At 48.7% G+C, this 12,966-nt stretch overlaps 1 protein-coding gene across 3 annotated transcripts in view; it reads left to right on the top strand.

Moving 5' to 3' along the window:
* Positions 1-12,635, top strand: part of KAZN (kazrin, periplakin interacting protein) — a 1,227,887-nt gene extending 1,215,252 nt beyond the window's left edge. For all 3 annotated transcript variants that reach the window (XM_005544737.5, XM_065529711.1, XM_015452645.3), the window contains 2 exons: positions 6,528-6,642; positions 9,078-12,635. In XM_005544737.5, coding sequence (XP_005544794.2) covers positions 6,528-6,642; positions 9,078-9,242 — 280 coding nt within the window. In that variant the 3' untranslated portion in view covers positions 9,243-12,635. The remainder of the gene's footprint in view (positions 1-6,527; positions 6,643-9,077) is intronic.
* The last annotated feature ends 331 nt before the right edge of the window (positions 12,636-12,966 follow it).

The following is a 12,966-nucleotide window of genomic DNA, read 5'->3' as shown; positions in this document are numbered from 1 at the left end:
ACAATGTTTGATAAGAATTCTATTTTAGACCAGGCATGGTGGCTCATGCCTGCAATCTCAGCACTTTGGAAGGCCGAGGAAGGAGGATGACTTGAGCCCAGGAGTTCAAGATCAGCCTGGGCAACATAGCGAGACCTTGTCTCTACTAAAAATTTAAAATATTACCTGGAGGTTGTGGAATGCACCATATAATCCCAGCTACTCAGGAGGCTGAGGCTGGGGATTACTTGAGCCCAGGAGTGTGAGGTGGCAGTGAGCTATGATTACGCCACTGCACTCCAGCCTGTGTAACAGAGCGAGGGTCCATCTCTACAAAACAGAAAAACAAAACAAAACCCTCTTCCAGGAGCCATGAATCAAAAGACACAGGGAAAAGCCTTTTCTCCTCAGAATTATCCCCTTTCCCTGACCTCCCTTCTGGAGCCACATGATCTGTAACAAACTTTTTTCTGAGCCCTGGAGAGATGGCTCTAGCTAAATATTAGCAGGCATTCGTGTATCTGATTAAACCCCTGACCACCCACGAGGTGACAGGTGTGTTCAGAACTGTCTAAGACTAGTCAGGGAGCACCAGAGAAGGAACTGGTGGGGACAAATAGGGTGGGTTCTTATGTTGTGGTAGGACAGGGACTTCTTCAAGAATGAGACGAAAGCAATGAACCTCCCAATGATAAGATAAGAGGGAAATGACTCTGTCCAGGCTCCACATTCACCAAGAGCTTATGGCTCCCAATATGACATCATCTCTAGCCTCCTCCCACAACTTTGACAATGCACATGACCCAAAGGTGCTAAGGAGAAGTCTCTGCCATGGTCTCATCATAACTGCTTTGACACACACTGACTTCCTGCATCGCCCGATAAACCTTGGTCCAGCTCCAACAATGCGCCAGTCATAGGACTGTGCACTAAGGACCTGGAGAATAAAACCAGTGAGCAGGAAGGATGCAGTGAGGAGCAGAGGTTTCCCAAAGGCACCCGCCAGGGGATCGGAGGAGTCAAAACAAAAATTTTGATGAAAATGCATGATCAGTCCCCAAATGTGCCTTAAAGGCAATGTGTCCTGTCACTAAAACAAGAGTCAGGGACAGGACACACAGAGGAGCAGGACTGGAACCATAGCAGGACTGGAACCCAGGTCTCTACTCCTAGTCAGAAGCTCTTTCTGGAGCTGATCTCTCTCCCCTGGGATCTAGGCTGGAATAGTGCCCCTCTTGCCATAAAAGCCACCCTCCACAGTCATTGAACACCTGCTGTGCGCAGGCACTTGAGTGATCCATGTCCTGCTCTCACAAAGCTTACAGAGATGGGTGAAGACCTCATAGGTGGATGGTGTGGAGTTCCAGCCCAGGGCCTGCTTCCACTCCAGGTTTTCTCTCTTTCCCTTTTTCAATAGATCTCTGAGGGTCTCTGCTCATCAAAGAAAGGCTTTGGCTCCCTTCCAGGCAAGAAACTGGTTTCACAGACATCTAAGTGAAGACATAAATCCATCCAGAACGCCTTGTGGCACTCTAGCCCCAGGCAACCCAAGTTCAAACCCCAGCAGCACTAATCCTGGCTGTGTGACCTTGGGCAAGTTACTTAACCTCTCTGAACTGTACTCTCCTCATTTGCAAAATGAGTATAGTAATCAGTATCTGCCTCCCAAAGAGTTGATGGCAAGATGAGGTAAGACAATGTATAAAGCAATTGGCAAAGGAACCGGTACACCGTAAGACATCCAATAATATAAATATTAGTGATTTATTCCAAACCCACCCTTAGCCCCACCACTGCTGCCTCCCATTCCTCCTCTGCAGGGCAATGGCTGCAATGTGGGTTCGAGTCCCAGCATCACTGCTTTCTTGCTGTGTTGAACATGAGCTAGTGGTTTTAGGTCTTACCTCTCTGAGCCTCAGTTTCTTCCTCTATAATACGGGAATATGACTCATACCGACCTTGTAGCTTTGTTCCAAAGGTTCAGGGAGGCAAATTGTATGCAGCCTGCTTGATACATAGATGCCCAGCAGGAACTGAGAGCTTCTGCCCCTGCCTTCATCTGGAGACAGAAGAATCTCCATGCAGTCAACGATTTCCCTGGAGTAGCTGCCTGGGAGTCCCCTTCTGTCAGTTTGCTCCAGCGTTCTCGTTAGCTTTTCAATGGAGAAGAACAATTCCATTACAAACTCAAATAGACTTGACCCTCAAACACAAAGAATAAGAGAACCTTGTCACCTGTCCCACCTCCTTGGCCGACAGGCTTCCCAAGACACGGGTGATGGAAAACATTTATTCTCCGGTCACTCAGCAGGCCACCCGAATGCGGGTGGAAGGACACGTTGAGCTTATATGAGATTCTGCCCCACCCCGCCCTCAAACCATCCCTGACCCATCACTGGACCAGCTCAGTGCCCAGAGGCGTGGGCCTGTGTGCGATGGGGCCCAGCGGGGCCTTTGAGGCTGCGTTCTGGCTCCTCCACCATCATCGGTGTGATTTTAGGCGAAAACCTTTACCTTCTCTGAGCCACGGTTTTTTCAGCTTGCAGTAAGGATGATCACCCCTTCTTCCCAGGGCTTTGCAGAGGGTTTGCTCAGCCACCGTGGCAAGGAGCTGACGGTGTGCCCAGCACACAGTGTGGCCCTCGAGTACTCTTTCCTTTCCATTCATTTTCTCCAGCACAGCGTCTTGTGCCTCTCCAGCCTTGTAAATCCTTGGTTAATGGGTTGAGACTCAATGTTCAAGCTGGCCCAGCTGGCAGAGGCTGACTCTCACTCCCCAACCTTCCTTCCTGCACCACGATGCCGATTTAGTGCCCGGGGTGCCCTGCATTGACTCAGGAGATTCCAGTGCAATGCGCCATTCTCCACAACATTCCCTCATCAAAAGTTCTCCTTCCAATGTACCATTTCCTCGAGGTCTAAGTGACTAGAAATACTTAACAGGTCAGTTCAAAGCTTCCAAAGACCTTGGCCCTGTGCTTGGCTTATCCCTGGAGCTTTTATGTTTTCATGGGATTTAATCCAAAGGCCTAGATGGGGGAATTTCAGCCACTGGGGAAAAAATGAGGAGGGAGGATATTTTGGCACAGTGGAGGCCAAGGTCATGCCGTACTTCTCTGTCTACAGAAAGACAACCACTTTCTATGGATAGGGTAGTTGTTTAGACCAGGGCTGGCCAGGCACAGTGGCTCACACTTGTAATCCCAGCAGTTTGGGAGGTCAAGGCCAGTAGATCACGTGAGCCCAGGAGCTGGACAACATGGCAAAACCCTGTCTCTACCAAAAATACAAAAATTAGCTGAGTGTGGTGGCATGCACCTGTAGTCCCAACTGCTTGGGAGGCTGAGGTGGGAGGATCACCTGAGCCCAGTAAGCCAAGATTACACCACTGCACTCCAGCCTGGACAACAGAGCGAGACCCTTGCTCAGAGAAGAAAAAAGACGAGGGCTGCTTACTGGACTTTATTGTACAGATAAGGAAACTGAGGCCCAGTAAGGTGTTCTACTTGCACCAGAACATATGGAGGGAACGGCTGAGCAGGAACTCCGACCAGGTTTGTGTCCCCAAAGCCTTGGTTGGCCACAGTAAGATGTAATTGTAGCAATTACTCTTGCTATTGTTACACAGAGCTTAATATTTGTGTGTGTGTATATGTATGGGTATGTGTGTGTGTGTGTGTAGATATGTGTGTATTTGTATGTTTGTGTATTTATATGTGTGTATATGTGTTTGTGTGTATATGTGTGTATGTATATGTTTGTGTATGTGTGTTTGTGTGTATATGTGTGTATTATCTGTGTGTATGTGTGTTTATGCATATGTGTGTGTTTGTACTTTTGTGTGTCTGTGTGTATACGTGTGTTTGTGTATGTGTGTGTATATGTGTGTTGTAGGTGTATGTATGTATGTGTATGTGATGTTTGTGTATGTTTGTGTATGTGTGTATTTGTGTGTGTGTGTATATATGTGTGTATGTGCATGTGTGTGTGCTTGTGTGTATGTGTGTGTGTATGTTTGTGTATGGGTGTGTGTATGTATTTGTGTGTTTGTGTGTATGTGTGTGTATGTTTGTGTATGTGTGTATATGTGTGTGTGTATGTGTGTATGTGTAGGTGGTGTTTGTGTATGTGTGTGCTTTTGTGTATGTGTGTATATATGTGTATGCGTGTGTGTATGCTTGTGTATGTGTGTATATGTATGTGTGTATGTATTTGTGTGTGTGTATTTGTGTGTCTGTGTATTTGTGTATGTGTGTGCATATGTGTGTTGTGTATGTGTGCATGTTTAGGTGGTATTTGTGTATGTTTGTGTGTGTTTGTGTATGTGTGTATATATGTATATGTGTATGTGTGCTTGTGTGTGTATATGTGTGTGTGCATGTGTATATATATGTGTGTATTTGTGTATGTATTTGTGTGTATTTGTGTGTGTGCATATTGTATGTGTGTATGTTTGTGTGTATGTGTGTGTATTTGTGTGTGCATGTGTCTATTTGTGTATGTGTGTGCACATATGTGTTTGTGTTTGTGTACATATTTGTGTGTTTGTGTTTGTATGTGTTTATGTGTATATTTGTGTATGTGCATATGTGTTTGTGTGTATATGTGTGTTTGTGTGTATGTGTGTGTATATGTGTATATGTATGTGTGTGTATTTGTGTGTGTGTGTATTTGTGTGTATATGTTTTCGTGTGTGCATATGTGTTTGTGTGTGTGTGTATTTGTGTGTATCCCCTCATTTAGTCCTCACAGTGACCTGAGGAGGAAGTTCTGTTATTAACCCCACTCTGCTCAGCACACAGCCCAGGCTATGCTAAGGCATCAAGCCAGGCTGCTGACACGGAGCCCACACGTACGACCACTGTCCTACCCTAAATCCCAAGGTGGGAAGGCCGTGGTCTAGACCTTGATCCCAGAGGCCCAAGTTCATTTTCCACCCCTGCCACTGGGTGTCTTGTGTATCTTCAGACAAGACATACCCCCTCTTTGGTCTTCTGTCTCTTCTTCAGTGAAAATAAGAGATGGGACCCCTGAGGCTCTCCCAGGCTCATTTGACTGCTCGTGTTCCATGAGCTGGGGCTCCAGCACCCCTCTGTACCAGAGAGCAAACAGCCAGCTGCCTGAGTTTACATTTTGTGGCTTCTGCAATTACAGCTGCTTCCCTACCAGACCTGGGGAATCTCGTCTCCAGGTGGAGGAGAGGGGCGCCATTCATGAAGACCTCATTTCCTGACCCACCACTGAGCAAGGGCCTCCCTGTTATGTGGAAGCCTGTGGAACCCGTGGGTTTGAGAACGTAGCTCATTTGCCATTCAATCAGTGCTGTCTCCTACACACCACTCCCCTCCCTTGAACTTTCTCAGCAAAATTTGCCCCAGAAGACGAAGAACTTCTCTGAGGCAGCTTAAAGGATGCTAGAAGGTTCTTTTTTTTTTTTTTTTTTTTTTTTTTTGAAACAGGGTCTTGTGCTGGAGTGCAGTGGCACGATCTCAGCTCACTGCAACCTCCACCTCCCAGGTTCAAGTGATTCTCCTGAGGTTCAACCTTAGCCTCCGAGTAACTGGGATTACAGGTGTGCACCACCATGCCCAGCTAATTTTTTTTTGTATTTTTAGTAGAGGTGGGTTTTTGCCATGTTGACCAGGCTGGTCTCAAACTCCCGGCCTCAAGTGATCCACACGCCTTGGCCTCCCACGGTGCTGGGATTACAGGCGTGAGCCACCATGCCCGGCCTAGAAGTTTCATTTCTTTTAATGAGTCTACCTCCGTGGTGACTTCTGGCTCCAGGCCAGGCCTCTCGTCCCAACTCTGTTTATCCACAGCATTGATATGCAGACTTTTTCTGTGAAAGGCCAGATAGTGAATATGTTAGGATCTGAGAGCCATATGATCTCTGTCAAAAGTCTACAACTCTGTCCTTATAGCAAGACAGCAGCCATAGACAACACGCAAGCAAATGGGCACAGCTGAGTTCCAATAAAACTTTATTTATACAATCAGTCTGCCAGCTGGATTTGACCTGCAGGCAGGCTGTAGTTGGCCAAATCCTATTCTAACAGAAGCTTCAATGCTTTTGCACAAAGAAGGGAGTCATGGGGGCAATTTCAGGCAGAAAGTCAGGTGGGCGACACAGATTGCAAATTCTGAGCAGGGGAGACTCCTCATGCTTCTCCAAGCACAGCTAATTAGCTATCATGCTGAGATACTCATCTCGAGTCTGCTGCAGTAAGGTTCGCAGTACACCGAAGAGTTAAGAGCAAGACTTTGGAGTATCGGAGGCCTGTTTCTGTCGCTTACAGCTGTGTCGTCTTGGGCAAATTGCTTGCTGTCTCTGGCCTCTTTTCCCTTGTCCATAATGCTGGGCTGGCAGTCCCAAGTCCCAGGCATGTTGTGAGAATCACACTTCTTAAGTGCTGAGCACAAGGATGGCATGTGAGAGGTAATCAGTCGGTCTCAGCAGCTCTGGTCATTGTCACCAATGGACGTGTGTATGTCTCTGGGGAAGTGACTGAGCCTCCCTTGCTGACTCAAAATGGGCCTCTCCCCAGCTCCACAGGCATCCGGGAGGCTGAGCGTTTTGGAACGCCCCCTGGCAGGGCCTCCAGCGTCACACGGGCAGGAAAGGAGGAGAACAGCAGCGGCCTCAAGTACAAAGCTGGCCGGGTAAGTCACTCGACGGGTTTGCCTGTGGGTCCTGCACGCTCGGGAAAGGTCTTTTTTTCTCCTCCCAGCTGCAGGTCTTTTTTCCTCCTCCCAGGAGCTCTGTGGCTCCTGTGTTGGCGTGTGAAGGTGGAGTGCCAGGCCGGGTCACGGGGGCATCCAGGACGTACCTTCAAGGAACCTTCACGATGCTTTGGGTGCAGTGCACAAAGCCCCCGCAGGGCTTCGAGTAGCGCCTGGATCTCAAAATGCAGGTCTCACCCGCCTGCATCAGAGTCACCTGGGACTATTACTGAACATGCAGATTCTGGGACCCACCTTGGCCTCCTGGAAAAGGAGATCTCTGGGGTGAGGTGGATCCTGCATTCAGCCAGGCTGCCCAGAGGGTTCCAGCGCAGCCCCAAACTCTGAGCCCCGATCACTGATTTCAATTTGGAACTTTAGTGACCTGACCAATAGCAAAGATGAACCTCTGGTGATTCCAACCAAACAGTATGAAAACACATGCAATTCAGGTCCGATTGCACAGACTCCAACTGACACAGATTCCTCAGTGGAAATGCACAGACACAGATGGCAGAACTGGGTAATCCAAAACGTCTTCCATTTGAAGAATGCATGATCCCCATTCATTCATAAACGTGAATACATTGCCACCTTACCCTTAAGAAGCTCCATTCTAGAACATGCATTCTAGTAATTGGGACTAATATTGCCCCCAAAGGAGTGAAAATTTGTTTTGGTGGAGGTTGGGGGTGGAGGCAGTGGCAAAAATTCTTATTCTTTCTATGTAAAAGCACAAATGTACATATGGTACACAAGCAGAGGCGTAGTATGTCTGTGGCATTAAAATTTCACAGCAGGGGTGCAATTAGGAAAAAACTGTCTAAAAAGTCTCCTTAGGGAGCAATAATAATAAAAAAAGAAGATCGGGAAACACTGGTCTGGAAAGAAACGCAGTCAAATAAAGAGTTACAAAGCACTAATGTGACTACTTTAACACAGAGATGTGTGCAATAAGAGAGAAGTATTTTTGAAGGCCTACTGTGTGTGATAATAATAGTTAAGAGAGGGGTATTTTGAAGGCCTACTGTGTGTGATAATAACAGTTAAGAGAGAGGTATTTTGAAGGCCTACTGTGTGTGATAATAACAGTTAAGAGAGAGGTATTTTGAAGGCCTACTGTGTGTGATAATAACAGTTAAGAGAGAGGTATTTTGAAGGCCTACTGTGTGTGATAATAATAGTTAAGAGAGGTATTTTGAAGGCCTACTGTGTGTGATAATAACAGTTAAGAGAGAAGTATTTTGAAGGCCTACTGTGTGTGATAATAATAGTTAAGAGAGAGGTATTTTGAAGGCCTACTGTGTGTAATATCAGTTAAGAGAGAGGTATTTTGAAGGCCTACTGTGTGTGATAACAGTTAAGAGAGAGGTATTTTGAAGGCCTACTGTGTGTGATAATAATAGTTAAGAGAGGTATTTTGAAGGCCTACTGTGTGTGATAATAATAGTTAAGAGAGGTATTTTGAAGGCCTACTGTGTGTGATAATAATAGTTACTAGTCATCAAGTATTTACTCAGTGCAAGCACTTGTTATGTGCTTTGCAGATGGGACTTGACTTTTTTTTTTTTTTTTTTTTTTTTTGAGACAGGGTCTCACTCTGTCTTTCAGGCTGGAGTGCAGTGGCACAATCTCAGCTCACTGCAACCTTTGCTTCCTAGGTTCAAGTGATTCTCATGCCTCAACCTCCTGAGTAGCAGGGACTACAGGAGCTCGCTACCACGGCCAGCTAATTTTTGTATTTTTAGGAGAGGCTGGGTTTCACCATGTTGGCCAGACTGGTGGGACTTTACTTTTTACAACAAACCTGGGAGTTAGAAACTACTATTCCCATTTTGTAGCTGAGAAAATGGGCTCAGAGAGGAGAAGTGACTTGTCCAAGGTCACACAGCTGGGAAGTGGCAGAGCAGGGATCTGAACCTGGGTCTATGAGTCTCCAAAACGCACAATCAGCCACACCAGGTGTCTAGAATATTCCTCCTTGACTGGGAGTGCAGTCAGACCTCACGGGCCTGCTCAGACATTCTCACAGGTAGTCTTCAGGACACACTTCCTCAACTCTCCACCCACCAAGGAGGAAAGAAGGAGGCTTTTGTGAATCAGGAATAATCAGACCGATGATATTTGTCCTCACCTTGGTAACCAGCTGAATCCTTCCGGGGGCGGGGGGACACAAAGCTCTCCCCTAATGGTCATTCACAGACTCCCCTCAGCCTCCCTGAGCAGGGAGTATTATTACTAATAGGGGGAGCACACACAGGTTAAGTGAGTTACTCAATCACACAGCAATTAGAATTGGAGACCTTTCCCAGAACTTCATTCTTAATTCCTGTTTCTCTTCTTCCTGTCCTTTGATCACATTCTTGTCTTCTCAGCTGCCCCTGGGGAAGATAGGAAGGGGCTTCAGCAGCAAAGATCCCGATTTCCATGATGACTATGGCTCTCTTCAAAACGAAGACTGCGGAGACGATGACGCCCAGAGCAGGCTGGAACAGTGCCGTCTGGAAGGCTACAACAGCCTGGAGGTCACCAATGTGTAAGGACCTGGTGGCTCCACCAGACCCTATGTGACAGACCCAGGAAGGAAGAGAAGCCAGATGGCCCCAGGTGCCGTTCCCACTGTACATAGCAGCCGCAGGCTGAGGATGTCCCCTGCTCCTGGGCAATATCCCAACAGACTGTGTAGTTTCAGCTCCACAGCTCCCAGGAGAGAGAAGATACCAGCCCACCTGTCTTGGGTGGGCCACGGACTTTCCTGCTTAACTGGAGATTGGCCCAGAGGACCTGTCACAGTGTCCAGCCCTGCCTCCATCCAGGATACACAGGCTCCACCTCAGAGTGACCATCACTGGAGCAGCCAAGCAGTCCCTGGAGCCTTAAACTGAGCTGCCAAGGTGGGAAGAGGTCCACAGTTTCCCAAAACACCCTTCTAGGGGAACACGGAGACCCCAACCCCACACACCAGCACCCAGTGCATTGGCAGAGCCGGTGCAGGAAGTGCTGCCTCTTGCTAAGACATCGGACGGGGCGGGGGTTGGGGGACTCTCGGCTGCAGCATCCCTACCCTCCTTGACTGAGAACTTGGGTCCTGACTTGTCTCGCTGAATCTCTCTTGGGAGAATGCAAAATGGGGGCTGGTCTTTCCTTCCACCTGAAAAGCTCTGTGACACATGGGGGTGGACGTATGGAAGAGCTGTTCGCTGATCCACCCAGGAGTGGCTACCCTGAGTGGGGGGCCGGTGAATGATCTGTGCAGGGGTGGGGCTTAGCAGCCACATTTCTAGGAGATGCAGATATCCTATCACCAGAATGAAAGCTATTGGGACAACAGGATCAGGGATGACCGATGGCCCCATATGGTGAATCTCTGGCCTGTGACTTGGCTTTGTTGAACCCAATGACAATGGTATGGAGTGTGGCGATGAGTTTGGGGTCTAGGGCAGGGAAATGCTTGACATTGTTAACCCAACAAACCTTTGTTGTGATGTCCCTGTCACCTGAAACATAGGTGACATAGCTCACCAATGTCCTAACCGAGACACAAACTCCGCAGAGCAAAATCATTCGGTGTTGGTGGCGAGAACCCCAGCCCTTTTCTTGACCTGCCACTGTTATGCTGTGTGGCTTCTTCCCAGTGGCCTCACCTCTCTGTGCCTCAATGTCTTCATCTATGATACTTCTGGTTCCCTCCCAGGGACATCATGAGGATTAACACTTGCTAATATCTGTAACACACTTTGTAACCTCTCAGGAGACAATGGGAAGTTATGGGGTAGCTAACTTCCCATTTACAACACAGAAATGACATAGAGCTAGTTCTCTCCAACTGTTTTGGTTGGAGCAGTGTGCAAAAGGAGGAAAAGAAATGTTTAATGTTCAGACCTGCCAAGAGGCCCCCAACAGGGCTCAAGAAACATATAAATCCCATGAGCACAGCCTTGAAAACCAGTTTGACCCAAGCCTTCGGGATTGAGTTCATTGACCGGATGACAGCCACGTGATGATTAGGGAAGGACGGATGCATTGCTGTTCTACTTACACATCGGGTATCAAAGCGAGTCTCTTGTTGGAACCATGATGCTTGATCTCCTTTGAGGCCGTTTGCACTGGGGCTTGAGTTTCCAAGACGCACAACAGGTGTCGGCCTCTGAGAACCCTCAAAGCATGTGTTCTTCAACCTGGCAAATTGTTTCCTCTCATGGGGGAAGCTGAGCTCTGATGAACTTGAGAATTACACCTCTCTCATGCCGAAGACCATGGTGTTCCCCCTAACCACAGCCTTTCTTGCTATCTGAGACCAAATGTCTAGCTGGTAGACAGGTGGATGTTTGGCCTCCTAAGGACACACTTCTGATCCTGGGCCCCAGGTGGCGAATCTCTGGCATGTGGCTTGGCTTTGTTGAGACTCCAAATTCCATTATCTTCATGACATTCAGCCTCATTCATAGGATCCTGAAGCCGCAATCCACAGTTCAGAAAGGAGAGGTGAGACCTCCCTCCAACCTGGTGCCACAGGTCACTCCCAAGCCACATCTAGCCTGGATGAGCTGGGACCCCAGAATCTGCCTTTTGGGAGGCAGCAATGGCAGCACGCCCAGGCAGGCACTTATTCCTGCAGAGTGAGCCAGAATCGTAGCAGGGCACTTGAACGCAGAGCTGATGATGTGAAGCCAACGTTCACCCAAGTTGTCAGAAATGGCCACTTACATGGTTCGATCTTGCTGGGGACAAGTGGACAACTGGGGGTCACTGGCAGAGATGGAATTACATGAAACATTCACAGCAGGAGGCCAGCAGGCCTGGGGCAACACGGGCAATCGCCAATGTCTCTTTTGGTTTAAATTATGCCATCATATCCCTCTTTCATCCATGAGGCTCCCCATTCCTGACAGCCAGATGAGCATTTGGAGCTGGTTTCTCAACATGAGGATGGGTTGGTTGTTAAATTAACAACCTCCACAGTGTCAGATTGGGTGAGCTTTGTCTGCTGGAAAAACCCAAAATATCAACTCTGCTTCAAGGGTGGACAAGAACAGAAGGCGGAGACTTGGCAGAGAGACTCGAGTTGATTGTCACAGGCTACAGAGGGGCCAGCTCCAGGACAGTGGCCCGCTACATCCTGTCCGAGCAGCCCGAGTGTGGTCTTGGTCCCTGCAGGGCGATGTGGCATCCGGACCTGGGGACGAAGTGGATGTGCTTCTTGGAAAGCTGTTGCAGCCTGTATCTGTGGGTGCAGAGGGCACCTGCCCGGTAGACTCTCAGCTTTCTCACCCCCAGGAGCCTCTGCGAGGCCCCTTTGTCCTTGGCTGAGCGGGACCTTTCTTTGAGAAATCTGTCTGTCTGTCTGTCAGCATCGCTGTTTTCAGACCTCAGGCTGCAGAGGAGGGGAGAAGCCACACAATAATCTGGACCCAGTAAAGTGGAGAGAAGGGCGTCTCTACACAGCCCGGCCAGGGAGGAGGGCCCCAGAACAGGGATCCAAAAGCTTGACGTCACTGAACAGGGCTGGGTCCTGGCAGAACAGGAAGGTTTGGCCAGAGGTGACCTCAGCATTCCCTCCAGGGGCACCCAGGCCTCTCAAACCTGGGGGGAAGAAGGCACATGCTCAGGCCCACCTTCCCCTTCCCATCAGAGCCCACGCGTCCTGGGCACCACCACTTCCACTCTGCATTCCGAGGCTCCGGAGGGCTCTTCCTGCTGTGAATGGAAAGGAGAAGAAACCCTGTGGGCAATGGCAGCCTCTGAGTCTGGCATTCTTGCCGATGGCTGGCCAGCGAGGAGAATCTCCCGAGCCCTGACACACGCAGGCCTTTTGTGGCTGCGGAGGAAATGGGATGGCTCTGAACAAAGACGCGGTTCCTAGGGCCGTGGCCCCAAATCACTTCCCCGAGAGTGAATTTTAACACTGTAACAATAAATACTACTGCACAGCACTTTATGGCGGAGGGGGCTTTTTTCTGTGTTTTCTCATTTAGTGTTGCCAGCAGCCTCTTTGTGAGATTATGAACCCATTTCATAGATGGAGAAGCTGAGATTGGAAAGGTGGAGGGGCTTGCCCAGCTTTGTAAAGCTAAGACATCCTGGGGCAGGGACCCGAACCCAGTTCATCTCCCTCCAAATTCCAGGCTCATCCTCACAATTACACACTCTCCCAACCCTCGCCCCGCCTGCAATGTTAGTGAACTCCCCTCCTCCCACCTCCCAGCATAGGATTTACCTTAGCAGGTAGCATCACTCAAAATGCAATTCAGGTGCACTCGGAGT

The sequence above is a fragment of the Macaca fascicularis genome, chromosome 1 (genome assembly GCF_037993035.2).
Source record: "Macaca fascicularis isolate 582-1 chromosome 1, T2T-MFA8v1.1".
NCBI lineage: Eukaryota > Metazoa > Chordata > Mammalia > Primates > Cercopithecidae > Macaca > Macaca fascicularis.
The sequence above is the reverse complement of the archived record's forward strand: the minus strand, read 5'-3'. Positions and strand labels throughout refer to the sequence as shown.